At 35.8% G+C, this 16,028-nt stretch overlaps 1 protein-coding gene across 1 annotated transcript; it reads left to right on the plus strand.

The window, feature by feature from the left end:
* Positions 1–1,390: 1,390 nt before the first annotated feature.
* LOC132717591 (E3 ubiquitin-protein ligase rnf213-alpha-like) lies at positions 1,391–13,873 on the plus strand. The gene is made up of 5 exons (XM_060701084.1): positions 1,391–1,518; positions 4,413–4,551; positions 7,772–7,937; positions 8,930–9,101; positions 13,704–13,873. Exons 1-5 carry the CDS (start codon positions 1,413–1,415, stop codon positions 13,871–13,873), a joined length of 753 nt encoding a protein of 250 aa, XP_060557067.1. The 5' UTR covers positions 1,391–1,412.
* The last annotated feature ends 2,155 nt before the right edge of the window (positions 13,874–16,028 follow it).

Genomic DNA, 16,028 nt, shown 5'->3' on the forward strand with positions numbered 1-16,028 from the left:
AATCGTTACACAATCATCACATATATTTTAATTTAATTGCCCATATGAACATTTCTTAATGCGACAGTTCTTGGTGTTACTGCTTTATGTAGGATTAATCCCCGCGCATTGCGGCTACTTTAATAGTTATCTGATTTCATCTTTTGTAATTACTACTTACAATTGCTTAATTAAGGATAATTCTTTCATTTTCTAGAGAATTCTTGCACAAGACGAAAGACGACCCAGTTTTGATAGTCATTCAGTGTGTCACTGGTGATGAAAACGCAAATCTTATCGCCTGCGCAAGACATGGAGCTGTTGACGAATGTTCAAAAGTACAGAAAGACAAAAACAGAAAGTCTCCAGTGCATATAGTCGTCATCGTGCAAGTTACAACTTTGTCTCAGAGACACTTTAAAAGCATTCAGGTTCCCTTTAAATGATTTTATATTCTATAGAGGTACATAGGTAGTTGAACAGCATAAAACTGTAATAAAACTGTGATCGATGTAATGTGTATCCTTAGAGTAAATAAAACAATTCTAAGTGATCTGCAATTAGTGTAGATACGAGTATATAGTAAACATATCAGAAATTATTAGGTACAAATACAACATTAAGTATGCATATTTTTCATTTTAGTGTGGTGAATGGCATTCCGTTCACATTGACCACTTATACAGCGTAAGTAATGCTATGCCAGATATACCACAAATGCAAGAGAAAAGTATAGGAACGTTAATCGGTGGAGCTATAAAGAAGTCAAAAAAAGTAATTGACACTAAAACAACTCAAGACAATGAGACAAACCCAGCGTTATCCCCAGATACAAACAGTAAAAGCAGCATTATCTCAGATGAAATAAAGTAAGGACATACTTTAAAATTATCCGAATGATCTTTTATAAAATAATATTTTATGTTAAAGCTGCAGTTTGTTGTTGTAAAAATCCTGTAACGCAGCTTTTTGTATTGGTTTTATATCATACATATGATGTTAAAATGAATGATTTATCAATATTATAAGTTCCAAAAAACATTATTTGTAAAGATATTACCGAATTTATCATTCATGTAAATAAAGGGAGGTAATTCACATTTTTTTCTATAAAGTCGAAGCCAAATGTTTCAATAAGAAATGAATGCATATACTTTATTGATTACATGTAATGCCTTTAATCATTTGCAGAACATATTTAACATATCCTTGAATGCTTTTAAATTGCATAAGAAGCATAATTATATACATATTTATACACGTAAATGTTACCACTTTATTCACAACATACAGGATTTTTAATAAAGTTTGTTTATATGTATTTTAATTGGAACGAATGGTAGTCATGTTCCTGTACTAATGATGTGTAATTTCTACGAATTTAATCATATTTTTTATCATACAGATCTGTAGACTTGAAACAAATTCTGCCTATGTGTGTGCAAAGAGCAATGTCAATGGTGCAAGACACCGGTGAAGGTGGTATTGGAATTACAAACAGGATATCTCTAATTTTGAGTTGTCTTCAGCAAACAGATGGTGAATGCTTAAAAAATTTAGAAAATTAAATTTATTTAGTACTTTTATATGATCAATCATTTTTTATTCATATCGCTTTAATTAAGAAATGCCAGAATAAAGTAACCATTTTCACTAATCACATTTTTATGCCCCCACAATGTGGGAGCATATAGCGTTGCACTTGTCCGTCCGTCCGTACGTCCCGAAATCTTGTGAACGCAACTCCTCTTAAACCGGATGGCAGATTTTGCTTAAACTTCCAGGGATTAACAACCTTAGTGTGTAGATGGCAGTAAAGTAAGGAATTTTTGCTGCGACCAAATTTAACAGAATTATGGTCCTTTGTTGATTTTTTCACTATATACTATGTAGAAATTTTGTAAACGCAACTCCTCTTAAACCGGATGGCAGGTTTTGCTTAAACTTACAGGGATGAATAACCTTAAGGTGAAAATGGTAGTAAAGGAAGGAATTTTTGCAGCGACCAAATTTTACAGAATTATGGCCCTTTGTTGATTTTTTCACTATATACTATGTAGAAATTTTGTGAATGCAACTCCTCTTAAACCGGAAGGCAGATTTTGCTTAAACTTCCAGGGATTAACAACCTTAATGTGTAGACGGTAGTAAAGGAAGGAATTTTTGCTGCGACCAAATTTAACAGAATTATGGCCCTTTGTTGATTTTTAGTTTTCAACTTGTGGCACATGTAGTCCAAAAAATATTTGACCTAGAGTCATAAGATTGACAGAACAGTGGCGTGTGGGGGCATCCGTGTCCTATGGACACATTTCTAGTTGTTTTATATTATTGTCAAGGCCAAAGATAGGAACAGAAAAAAACAGAGTTAAACTTAACATTAACATCATATTTATTCTTAAAAAACAACTACGAAATCAAAAAATAGGAATGAATACATGTTTTCTTTACCTGAAAAGTTTTGAATAATTAGTGTGTTTCAATAATTGCACACAAGAGGCAATGAAGGTTCCTGAACATTCTTCAGACATGTAGATCTACTACCGGTATTAATAGTTCTTTAAACATCTTCATTAATACAGTGAATCAAGTTTTCCTTTTATTACTATTCTTAGATTTATTATTTTTAGAATAAAAGTAGTATCCTTGAATCATGAATCTAATTTTAAAATTTATTATATGTTGTTTTTTGTGGAAAAAACGTTTAACATTAACTTATAGTTTACACGCACATATTACCAACTGATGTGGTAGTTTCCTATTTGCTCATGACATGTTTTGTGGGTCTAAAGATTTTGTACTTCTCTGAACAAACGTATCACTACAGGAGATACTTCCATATACTTTAATAAAATGAAAATATACACGTGTTTCTTCAAATATTTTGTTGTGTCTACATGTCGTCTACCTATTACATTTGCTAATCGTCCGTCTGAATAAAGAGAAGTTATTATGTGTTTGTTTACAAACACGTGTATGAAAATTTGATGAATTATCTATTTTGTAAAGTTTTAAAAGGTTGTGATTGTTATTATACCCCCGCACAAGGGTATACTGGAATAAAATTGGCCGGTCGGTTATCCGGCTGCCTCTCCGTTTTTCCTTGTTCGCCCAATAACTTAATACTGCTTTGACCCGCAGTCTTCATATTTTGTATTGAGATTGTTCATGATAAGTGGATGACCCCTTTTGATTTTGAGGTTACCAGGTGAGAGGTCAACGTCACAGGGGCCTTGACTAAAAAATATTGTCCGCCAAATAACTCAAGAATCCTTTGACCCACAGTCTTCATGTTTGGCATGGAGGTTGGTCATGACCATTCGATGACCACCATTAAATTTGAGATCACTGGGTCAAAGGCAAGGTCACAGTGGCCTAGACTAAAACAATCTTGTCCGCCCAATAACTAAAGATTCCTTTGGCCCACAGTTTTTATATTAATTGAAATTGGTCATGATTAGTACAATGTAGATGACCCCTATTGATTTTGAGGTCCCAGGATCAAAGGTCAAAGTCACAGGGGCCTTAATTTCAAAAACCTTAGTAGCTTTAGAATACTTTGACTCGTAGTCTTTATATTTGGTATTGAGATTGATCATGATTTGTAGATGACCCCTATTGATTTTGAGGTCTCTAGGTTAAAGGTCAAGGTCAGAAGAGCCTTGACTAAAAAAGCTGGTTCGCTCAATAACTTACTAAATAAATGGTTTGAAAAACAGTCTTCATATTTGGCATAGAGGTTGATCATTACCATGAAGTAAACCCTTTTGATTTTGAAGTCACTGGGTCAAAAGGTCAAGGTCACAGGGGCATTTAGTTCAAAAAGCTTGTCCACTCAATTGCTTAAGAATGCTTTGATAAACAGTCTTCAAATTTAGTATTTACGTTTGTTTTGAGGTGACTGTGTCAAAGGTCAAGGTCACAAGGGCTTTTACTGCAATAACCTTGTCTGCTCAAATGCTTTTGAATGCCTGTCCACAGTGTATTGATTTTGACATTTTCACATTTGAAGCATATAGTAATGTTATCATATATTCATCATAAAACACCACCACTGCATTAATGGGGGGGGGGGGGAGGGGTATTAAAGTCATGCAATGGCAGTTTCAGTCATTTTGATTTTTGCCACTAAAAGCATATAGAATACATAATGTAGCAATGCACTGGCTTTCTACACTCAAATTTGGCTGAAAGGTTGTCCTTGGGCTTTAAATGACCACTTTTGAATCTGATAAAGTGGTACGCGGGGGTATTCACGCCATGACAGTGGCAGTTTATGGTTAATTTAAAAGATTTCTTTATAAAAGAAATTAGACGTTGTATGCAGATAACCACAATTCAATATCAAATAGATATCAGAGTATAAATGAAGAAGGACCTGAACATGATTATAAATCTTATTACATTCAAATTAAAATGTATCTGTGTTTCAGACTTTGCGATTGGAATTGGACGATTGCTAGGCTTGCTATTGTTAGAGAAAGAGAATTCATCTTTTCCAATAAAAGTACAGAATTGGCTTCCACTTAAAGCTGCTGCAATCAACATGATTCAGAAGACAGGAACATTAAGGTTTTAATTTTCTTGTAAATGTATTATACTAAATGTCATATAATTGTAACTGTTTAAGAAAGTAAATCTTTAATATTGACACACCAGACTTATTTATTATCCCCCGCCGAAAAGGCGGCGGGGGATATAGAAATAGTCTCCGTCCGTCCGTCCGTCCGATCTTCCGTCCGACATTTTTGTCCGGAGCATATCTCAAATAGTATTTGAGGTATCAACTTGAAAACTTCATAGGTGGATAGACCTATTGAGGAGGAGTGCAGTGCACAAGAATGATAACTCTACCCTGCATAATTTTTGAGTTATTGCCCTTTGTTATTTTTCAAAATTAATTTCTGTCTAGAGCATAACTCAAAAAGCCTTTGAGATATCAACATGAAACTTCATAGGTGCATAGATCTCACTCAGGAAGTGTGCAGTGCACAAGAATGATAACTCTACCTTTCATAATTTTTGAGTTATTGCCCTTTCTTATTTTTCATACTTAATTTTTCACCTGAGTGGAGCATAACCCAAAAAGTGTTTGAGATGTCAACATGAAATGTCATAGGTGGATAGATCTTATTGAGGAGGAATGCTGTGCGCAAGAATGATAACTTTTCCCTATATATTTTTTGAGTTATTGCCCTTTGTTCTTTTTCAAACTGTTTTGTCGGGAGCTTATCTCAAAAAGTATTTGAGGTATCAATTTGAAACTTCATAGATGGATGGATCTCATTAAGGAGGAGTGCAGTGCTCAAGAATGATAACTCTACCCTGTATATTTTTTTAGTTATTGCCCTTTGTTATTTTTCAAAATTAATTTTTGTCCAGAGCAAAACTCAAAAAACCTTTGAAATATCAACATGAAACTTCATAGGTGCATAGATCTAACCCAGGAGGTGTGCAGTGCATAAGAATGATAACTCTACTTTTCATGATTTTTGAGTTATTGCCCTGTGTTACTTTCATACTTAATTTTTCACCAGAGTGGAGCATTACTCAAAAAGTGTTTAAGATGTCAACATGAAATATCATAGGTGGATAGATCTAATTGAGGTGGAATGCTGAGTGCAAAAATGATAACTTTTCCCTATATAATTTTTGAGTTATTGCCCTTTGGTTTTTACATACTATTTTGTCGAGAGCTTATCTCAACAAGTATTGGAGGTATCAACTTGAAACTTCATGAGTGGATTGATCTCATTGAGGAGGAGTGCAGTGCACAAGAATGATAACTCTACCCTGCATGATTTTTGAGCCCTTTGTTATTTTTCAAAATTAATTTTTGTCCAGAGCATAACTCAAAAGGCCTTTGAGATATCAACATGAAACTTCATAGGTGCATAGATCTCACTCAGGAGGTGTGCAGTGCACAAGAATGATAACTTTACCTTTCATAATTTTTGAGTTATTGCCCTTTGTTATTTTTCATACCTATTTATTCACCCGAGTGGAGCATAACTCAAAAGTGTTTAAGATGTCAACATGAAATGTCATAGGTGGATAGATCTTATTGAGGAGGAATGCTGTGCACAAGAAAGATAACTCTTCCCTATACAATATTTGAGTTATTGCCCTTTGTTATTTTTCATACTATTTTGTCGGGAGCTTATCTCAAAAAGTATTTGAGGTATCAACTTGAAACTTCATAGCTGGATAGATTTTACTGAGAAGGGGTGGAGCACACAAGAATGATAACCTACCCTGCATTATCTTTAAGTTAATGCCCTTTGTTATTTTCAGCCATCAGTATTCACATAGGTTTCAAATCTGTAATAACTTCAGCCATCAGTTTTCATTTCCAAAAGACCTCTTAAAATAGAATTATTCTGCTCTACTACATATACATTCTTCCAATGAGTAAACACATTCGGCGGGGGATGGCCATGTTGACATGGCTCTTGTTAATCATTATGTTTCTTCAAAAACGAATCTTTAATAACCATAAACGATACTTTATAAAAGTACAGGTTATATGCCATTTCAATTAAAAAAGTAAGACTTAAATTAATTCGAATGGTATAGCTATATTTTATATAGTAATATTAAGAAACATATCGTTTATGTAATATATACGAGGTATGGTCAAAAAGTTCTCGGCCCGATATACGTCTAGCCACTACACTGACATTTACACACCACACATCGATACAGATATCCTATTGAAGTCATGAAGTACCTCTGTAAGAAAGGGTTGTCCAAAATGGGAATCAATGAAGACTTCATGGATACACTTGGGAAAGATTTCCCATAGCACTGTGAAAAAATGGGCTTCTGAATTTAAGAGGTGCAGGGATTGCATTGGAGATGATGAGCGTCCTGAGCCATCAAAAGAGGCCACAAACGATGAAACTGCCGAAGCTGTGCACGATCTGGTCATGTGCGACAGAAGGCAAGACCTGCAAAGCATTGCTGGGGGAAGTGGGTATAAGCTTTTGTTCAGTTCAGGAAATTCTGACTTGTCTATGGCATGTCAAAGGTGATGGATCCCCAGACAGTTGACTGGCGACCAGAAACGGACCAGGCTTGACATTTCAAGATTTCTTGTGTCTCACTACGAGGATGAACCTGATTTTATCTACCGGATCGTATCTCAGGTGAAATATGGGTGCATCACTTCGATTCAAAATCCAAAAAACAGCTTGCAGTGGAAGCACCCTGGCTCATCCCCTCTGAAGAAATTCAAGAAGGTGCCATCACAAGGAAGGTGATGGCTTTCCTTTTTGGGTAGTCAGAGGATTATAATAATTGACTATCTTGAGCAAGGTCGTACCAGTACGTACTATGCAGACGCATTCAGACGTCTGCGTCAAGAAATCGCGCGTAAAGGGGGCAAACCGACTCAAGGCATTCTGCTCCCCATATCCCCCTCTTGATTTGGCTCCCTCTGACTTTTACCTGTTTTCGAAACTGAAAAACCAATTTTCATGGTAGACGTGGTAGGCAATGAAGGTGTCATGGAGGTGGGCAATGAGTTCTTTGAGGACCAAAATATGGAGTTCTATTTTGAAGGATTAAACAAGTTGGAGCACAGGTGGGCAAAATGCATTGATAAAGAGGGCGATAATTTTGAAAAGTAAGACCATTAGTTGGGTTCTTTAACTACCGGAAGTACATTGTGCCTGAGAACTTTTTTGATCAATCCTCGTATAAATAAAGTGTAAAAAACAAACAAAACAAATGTGTTTTTGCGGCGGCCTGGATATAATCTTAGTATTTATTGTGTCATTTTATATGATAGACGAGCTTGTCTGCAGATATTTGAAAACGAACTTTCACCAATATTGGCGGGACTTATTGCTGTGCTGGATACAAATAAGAACATAAACATACTTGGGGAAAGAGACACTTGGCAATTTAATCTTTGGATAAGAATGCTAAACAGACATGAAATATTTGATTTAACGGTGAATATGATTATATTTTTATTGTAGCTATTGATTTTACATAGCAGTAATGAAAACATTTTCTTATTTATTGGTATCGGTAGTCAAATGAAAATATACCTAAAGGAGGTGAACATTATTCTACCGTTCAAAATGCTAAGTACACATGTTTTTATTCAATACCGAATCATGTGTTTTTACGATATTTAAGAATTTAATTTAAGAGTAATACATGTACATATATTACACAAGTATAATTATAAATGCATAGTTAATAATTTATTTATGCAAACTTAAGACACGAATAAAGCAATAAAGATTGCGATTAATTGAAAATGGAAGAAATTATGTTGCCTATAATTAGAAGCTATTGTTAACTCAATTTTGGAGTTCAGAATTGCAAAGTCAATTAAATAACCAGTAACTAGTACTACTGGTGACAACGGACAATATCTTGATCCGTTTGCAGAGACGCAATAGATATGATATCGTATCAAACATATAGTGAAACGGTAAAACTTTTCATGCCTTGATATTTGTCGTGATTCATGGCGTTAAATGTAAATTTATAAAGTCATATATATAATGATCAGTATAGACACTTGTACGAAAGACCGGTAGGGCCATTTCAACTTCATGAATTCCCGATTTCATCTTCATGAATTCACAATTTAAACTTCGTGAATTCCCGTTTTCAACATACGTAATTCACGAATTCACGATTTCAACTTCACAAATTCAACTTCGTGAATTCACGATTTCAACTTTCGTGAAGTTGAAATCGTGAATTCACAAAGTTGAAATCGTGAATTCACGAAGTTGAATTCATGAAGTTGAAATCGTGAGTTCATGAAGTTGAAATCGTGATTAAAATCATGAATTCATGAAGTTGAAATCGTGAATTCGTGAAGTTGAAATCGAGAATTCATGTAACTGTAATCGGGAGTTCATGAAGTTGAAATGTCCTTACCGGTCTTTCGTACACTTGAACGTTAAATGACTATTTCAAACAGTACCAGGATGTTGTTAGAGAAAGCAAAGACACTGAACAGGCAGATTTTATTGTCTATGGTACCGGATTTGAGGGATATATCTTTCAAAGTAAGATGCCGTTTTCATGGTTGATATACAGGAAAATATCTGAAATACTGAAATGTGATTCAACGTTCCTAGGTCAAATTGATGGTAAGCGCATTTTGTACTACTATTTTTTTTTACATTTTGTAAGTGAGCTGGTTCATCTAAGACAATAACTGTCACAAAGAAATGAAATTCTTTTAGAGAAATGTAAACAAACAACAACGTTAACCTAATGAAAAGTTAAAATTTACTAGCTGAATTTTATTGCGTTTGTGAGGTGAAGGTTATCTACAAAGACTTCTCTTACATCTCTTGTCAGCTGCATAAGCTGTATAAAATTCTAAACTTGTTGAAATTATGAATCACAATGGGCCACACAATAAATAACTGAATAAACTTTTAGATTGCTGAATTTATTTAATGAACTTGTTCAGCCTCCTAACTGTGGAACTGTCCATTACTAACAATATGAATATAAGGATAAAAGTGTTAAGATTGTAGGACAACAATACAGGGCTGCAAGTAAGATACTTAGATCCCTTGACGTCTCGACCCCTTAGGATATTAAGATGACTTCTAGACCCCTTGACTTAAAGACCCCTTTTAACATGACTTTTTGACCCCTAGTGGGTAAGACATTTCAATGTTTGTACAGAAGGCCAGTAAGATATTTCAAGAAATAGTTTAAGGCAGATAGCAAATATTTTAAATATTTTCCTTTAAAGATCAAAACAAAGGTTTGAAAAAGGGAAACAACAACAAATTGGCATTGTTTTCAATTAGTTTAATTTTATGTTACACAACCGTAATAGTATACATTGTATATATCTTTTAAAGCTTGGACATAATTATGCCCCCATTTCGAAGAAAAGGGGGTATATTGCTTTGCACTTGTCGGTCCGTCGGTCCGTCGGTCTGTCGGTCCGTCGGTCCGTAGACCAAATGGTTTCCGAGTGATAACTAAAGAACCCTTAGGCCTAGGAACTTCAAACTTGGTATGGTGATTGGTCATGACCAGTAGATGACCCCTATTGATTTTGGGGTCAAGGGGTCAAAGGTCAAGGTCACATTGACCTTGAAAGCAAAAACGGTTTCCGATCAATAACTAAAGAACCTTAAGGCGTAGGAACTTCAAACTTGGTATGGTGATTGGTCATGATCAGTAGATGACCCCTATTGATTTTGGGGTCAAGGGTCAAAGGTCAAGGTCACATTGACCTTTTAAGCAAAAACGGTTTCCGATCAATAACTAAAGAACCTTAAGGCCTAGGAACTTCAAACTTGGTATGGTGATTGGTCATGATCAGTAGATGACCCCTATTGATTTTGGGGTCAAGGCGTCAAAGGTCAAGGTCACATTGACCTTGTAAGCAAAAACGGTTTCCGATCAATAACTAAAGAACCTTAAGGCCTAGGAACTTCAAACTTGGTATGGTGATTGGTCATGATCAGTAGATGACCCCTATTGATTTTGGGGTCAAGGGGTCAAAGGTCAAGGTCACATTGACCTTGAAAGCAAAAACGGTTTCCGATCAATAACTAAAGAACCTTAAGGTGTAGGAACTTCAAACTTGGTATGGTGATTGGTCATGATCAGTAGATGACCCCTATTGATTTTGGGGTCAAGGGGTCAAAGGTCAAGGTCACATTGACCTTGTAAGTAAAAACGGTTTCTGATCAATAACAAAAGAACCCTTAGGCCTAGGAACTTCAAACTTGGTATGGTGATTGGTTATGACCAATCAGATGACCCCTATTGATTTTTGGCTTTAAGGGGTCAAAGGTCAAGGTCACATTGACCTTGTAGGTAAAAACGGTTTTCGATCAATATTGAAAGAATCCTTAGGCCTAGGGACTTCAAACTTGAGATGGTGATTGGTCATGATCAGTAGATGACCCCTAATGATTTTGGGGTCAAGGGGTCAAAGGTCAAGGTCACATTGGCCTCTTAGGTAAAAACGGTTTCCGATCAATAACTAAAGAACCCTTAGGCCTAGGAACTTCAAACTTGGTATGGTGATTGGTCATGACCAGCAGATGACCTATTGATTTTGGGGTCAAGGGGTCAAAGGTCAAGGTCACATTGACCTTGTAGGTAAAAACGGTTTCCTATCAATTAACTAAAAAACGCTTAGGCCTAGGAACTTCAAACTTTGTGTGATGATTGGTCATGACCAGCAGATGACCCCTATTGAGTTTTAGGTGAAGGGGTCAAAGGTCAAGGTCACATTGACCTTGTAAGTAAAAACGGTTTCTGATCAATAACTCAAGAACGCTTAGGCCTAGGAACTTCAAACTTGGTATGGTGATTTGTCATGACCAGCAGATTACTCCTATTGATTTTGGATCAAGGGGTCAAAGGTCAAGGTCACAATGACTTGTAAGTAGAAACGGTTTCTGATCAATAACTAAAGAACGCTTCGGCCTAGGAACTTCAAACTTGGCATGGTGATTGGTCATGACCAGCAGATGACCCCTATTGATTTTGGGGTCAAAGGTCAAGGTCACATTGACCTTGTATGTCAAAACGGTTTCTGATCAATAATAAGAGAACCCTTAGGCCTAGGAACTTAAAACTTGGGATGGTGATTGGTCATGACCAGCAGATGACCCCTATTGGTTTTTGGGTCAAAGGTCAAGGTCACATTGACCTTGTAGGTAAAAACGGTTTCTGATCAATTTACTAAAAACACCTAGGCCTAGGAACTTCAAACTTTGTATGATGATTGGTCGTGACCAGCAGATGACCCCTATTGAGTTTTGGGTCAAGGGGTCAAAGGTCAAGGTCATGACCAGTAGATACTTTATAACCCTTATTAATTGTTTGATCACTGGGTCAGAAGTCATGCATAATAACCTTATCACATGACTAATTGGCTGCTGATAGGGGGCATACATGTTTTACAAACATATCTTGTTTATATTAAATTAAGTCCCAGACAAAAGTGAAGGAATTATGATAATAACGCGCGCTTGCGTTGCGTGTCATTCATATCTACAAATTCTATAAATTTGTAAGGATATAGTTTTTTTTCAGTGTGAAACACATGTATGTTTTATTTCCCTTCGTTTCCAGATTTTTATTGGCGATACTATTATACATGTCTACTTAATTATTGTAATATATACTTGCCTGTATTTCGAAGGTGCGATTATCTCATTTTATGGCATTTACATTATGAAAAAGAAACCAAAAGACCAATCGCTCAACAATTCATTGGTTGTGATTTGTTCATGTTTCCGACAAACATGTCTTGAGAATTATGTTTAACAACAACAATGTATATAATGATATGTAGTATTGTAGTTATATAGACTGAAAAAAAGATATACATGTAGTCTCATTTATTTCTTATATTGTATTTTTAACATAAAAAGTGAAGTTAATTTTCAAAATCCCCTTTTTATGCCCCTGAAGGGAGGCATATTCAAATCGCACCGTCTGTCCACCCGTCCGTCCGTCCGTACGTACGTACGTCCCGAATTCGTGTCCGGCCCATAACTTCGTTATTTGAAGTCGGATTTAACAACTATTTCACAGAAACGATCACCATATTAAGATGTCGTGTCGCGCGCAAATTTGGGTCGCTACCTTAAAGGTCAAGGTCACAGCATGACCTTGCAGGAAAATTGTGTCCGGCCCATAACTTAGTTATTGGAAGTCTGATTTTACAAATATTTCACAGAAAATGATCACCATATTGAGACAACGTGTCGCGCGGAAATTTGGGTCGCTACCTTGAAGGTCAAGGTCTCAGCATGACCTTGCAGCAAAATTGTATCTGGCCCATAACTTCGTTATTTGAAGTCGGATTTAACAACTATTTCACAAAAATAACACCATATGGAGACGACGTGTCGCGCGCAACATTTGGGTCTCTACCTTAAAGGTCAAGGTCACAGCATGGCCTTGCAGCAAAATCGTGTCCGGCCTACAACTCCGTTATTTGAAGTCGGATTTTTAAACTATTTCACATAAATGATCAAGATATTGAGAGAATGTGTCGCGCGCAACAATAGGGTCGCTACCTTGAAGGTCAAGGTCACAGCATGACTTTGCAGCAAAATTGTAACCGGCCCATTACTTTTTTATTTAAAGTCGGATTTAAAAACTTTTTCACAGAAATGATCACCATATTGAGATGACGTGCCTGGCGCAAGTCCTGTAGATAGATCTCATTGAGTAGAAGTGCAGAGTAGAGACCAGTAACTCTGCCTTGCCCAAGTTTGGAATTATCACACTTTGAACTTTGTCTTGGACATTACTCTGAAACTACAAAAGATATACTTTTTTGTGTCCAAAACCTAGTCGGGGAGCATCACCCGGTTCAACCGGCTCTTGTAATTTTCTCATTAACTGATAGATAAGAAGTAATTTCTTTTTGTAAATTGACGAAATTAAATTTAGGTAAACTTTCCTTGTTTGATTTTTATTGGACTACTTTTCCATTCAAGGTAGTACAATATTGCTTTGGACATGGTTATTGATTTATTTATAGCTTATAGAAAAATGTTGTTTCAAATCTACAATAATAAACACCTATTTAATCACATTAAAAAATCGTTTTGTTCGCGACGAGAAACCAAATGTAATAAATTGATCGATGAATGATATATTGAAAGCCTTTGAATACAATCAGGAACTATTTTGTCTTTCTGAAGTGTGCATTATCTCTTTATTGTTACATTTTAAAAAATCTTTGTAAGGTACTGCAAGCAGGGCAGTTTTCGGGGACTCGCCGATCATGGAAGAGCTATCGACCGTCCCATCGGAGAATCATGAACAAGCTATTGATTGTTACATTGTTGACTTTGTTAACATGATTTATTCATCGAGAGAAGATGAAGAAATGACTGTACGTATACAAATGGATTGAAGTGTGGCATTAGAAGCTTTGTATATTAAATATAGTTTACTGAGCTTTTTTTCAGTTCTTTTGTTTCTGTAATGATTATATAAGAAATAAAGTAACCGAAATGAAATCCATTAATTTTATACTTGATAGGAATTCAGATTAACTGTAAGAACACCATTTTTGATTTTGAATAAAAACATACCTCTGTTTTGGTAGCATGAATTAAACGCATTAAGAAATAAACAACAGTATTATGGTTCATTTTCTTTTACAGTATAAAGCCACAATGTTTACACAATAAACCATATTGTTTTCTTTTCGAAGTCTTGCAACATACTCTCTTTTGTTTTTCCCCGCCGATTAATTAAGAAATAGGGTATTAAAATGACGTTGTCCGTCCATCTGTCTGGAGCCATTTCTAGGAAATGTTGTTTTTTAATTGCTTAAATGTTATTTCACACACACGCACGCACGCAGGCACGCAGGCACGCACACACGCACACACGCACACACACACACACACACACACATATATATATATATACGTCGCCGCGTAAATACTGTTTATTGGGCACGTTTACACCAACGCTGGCTAAGACAACAATGAAATAGCGTTCTTTTATCTGACGAGTCGAGGTTATCGATTCATCAGGCTGATGGCAGGGTTCGAATAAACCGTAGGAGAAATTAGCTTTATGCGGTCTGCTACGTGCTTGAACGAGATCGTTTGGGTTTAGGCGTTCTGTATTGGTCAAGGGCAGGCATTGTACATGGCTTTCATACTCGTTGTCATCGATAGTTACTTGAATGTCCAACGCTATCCAGATGAAATTCTTTTGAGGCATGTTATCCCACTGTTTCATATGATGTCATTATCAATATTTAAAACATAATACTGCCACAATACATATGACTATGGGCAATGTCAATTTTCTCCGTGCCAATAGCAGTGCATTTATCCATGACTTACCTGCTAAAAGCCCTCATCTAAATTCCGTCGAACACCCTTGAAATAAATTAGACCGGCGTGTTAGACGTCACCCTATTGCAATATCAAACGTCATTCATTTAAGATAAGCCTTAATTCAGAAATGAAACAACATTCTATAAGCCGAAATCAATCCGCTGATCTGTTCCGTGTGCCAAAGATTCTAGGTAGCCTAAATGCTGAAGTTGATCATACCAATCTTAATTTGTGATTTTGTTGGGCGACCCCTTCCGCATTTTTTGAATAAACCCTCAGCAATATTTTATTAACAAAAATCATAATCTTATACTCTTTCAATACACATACATCTACTTTAATCCTGACTTTCATATTTGTGTTTATCTGCTCTTAAATACAGTTCAGTATTATTATAGGCACTTTTCAATAGTATTGTTTTTATCATTATTCCCTTCTATTTTATTTACTTTGAGTGCAAAAGCGCTAATGTCAAGTCATTTATGTCTAACGCCGGGTGATATCATTTACAACAAATATCCTTTTTTAAATATGTGACAGGTTGTATGTGATATGATCAAGCAGGAAATGACAATAATCAACAGGGACGATGCTAATGAGCTACCATTGTATGTCGCACTTATAAATGTACACTATGCATACACAACACTTTCTTCGAAACTGAGTTACTTTCGGGAAATGAACCATGTCTGGAAGGAATGCAGCGCTGAGTTATTATGTATTTCTGGACTCCCAGAATCACACATATTGCAAGAACGACATTGCACTGATCGAGTAAGTCAGATTTTAGACTTATAAGACATCAATTGTTCACTTGCTTACTTTACATTAACGTTTTTTCCGAATGTTAGAAAAAGAATTTCTGATTTATTATCTTTTCATTTATAAGAGAACACTTAAAGCCTTGTTTGGATATATATTCATTATTTTAACAGTATACTGTCACAGCGACTACATTATTTTGAAGAAATGACACAACAGATTATGTTATTAATCATTTTACAACAACTCAATCACCATGTTAGATAGGACGAAATGGTTGAAAAATTCAAGTCATGTTGACAAGGAGCAGTTTCTTACATTAGCAGCGCTAGTGGCAATTAATAAAACGTCTTTGTGTATTCATTTTCTGCAAATTATGAATACCCCACAAAGAAATAGTTTTTGTTTTTTTGGGGGGGGGGGGGGGGGTATATATAGGAATCACTTTGT

This window comes from Ruditapes philippinarum, unplaced genomic scaffold (assembly GCF_026571515.1).
Source record: "Ruditapes philippinarum isolate M1 unplaced genomic scaffold, ASM2657151v2 ctg2134_1_1_1_1, whole genome shotgun sequence".
Lineage (NCBI taxonomy): Eukaryota > Metazoa > Mollusca > Bivalvia > Venerida > Veneridae > Ruditapes > Ruditapes philippinarum.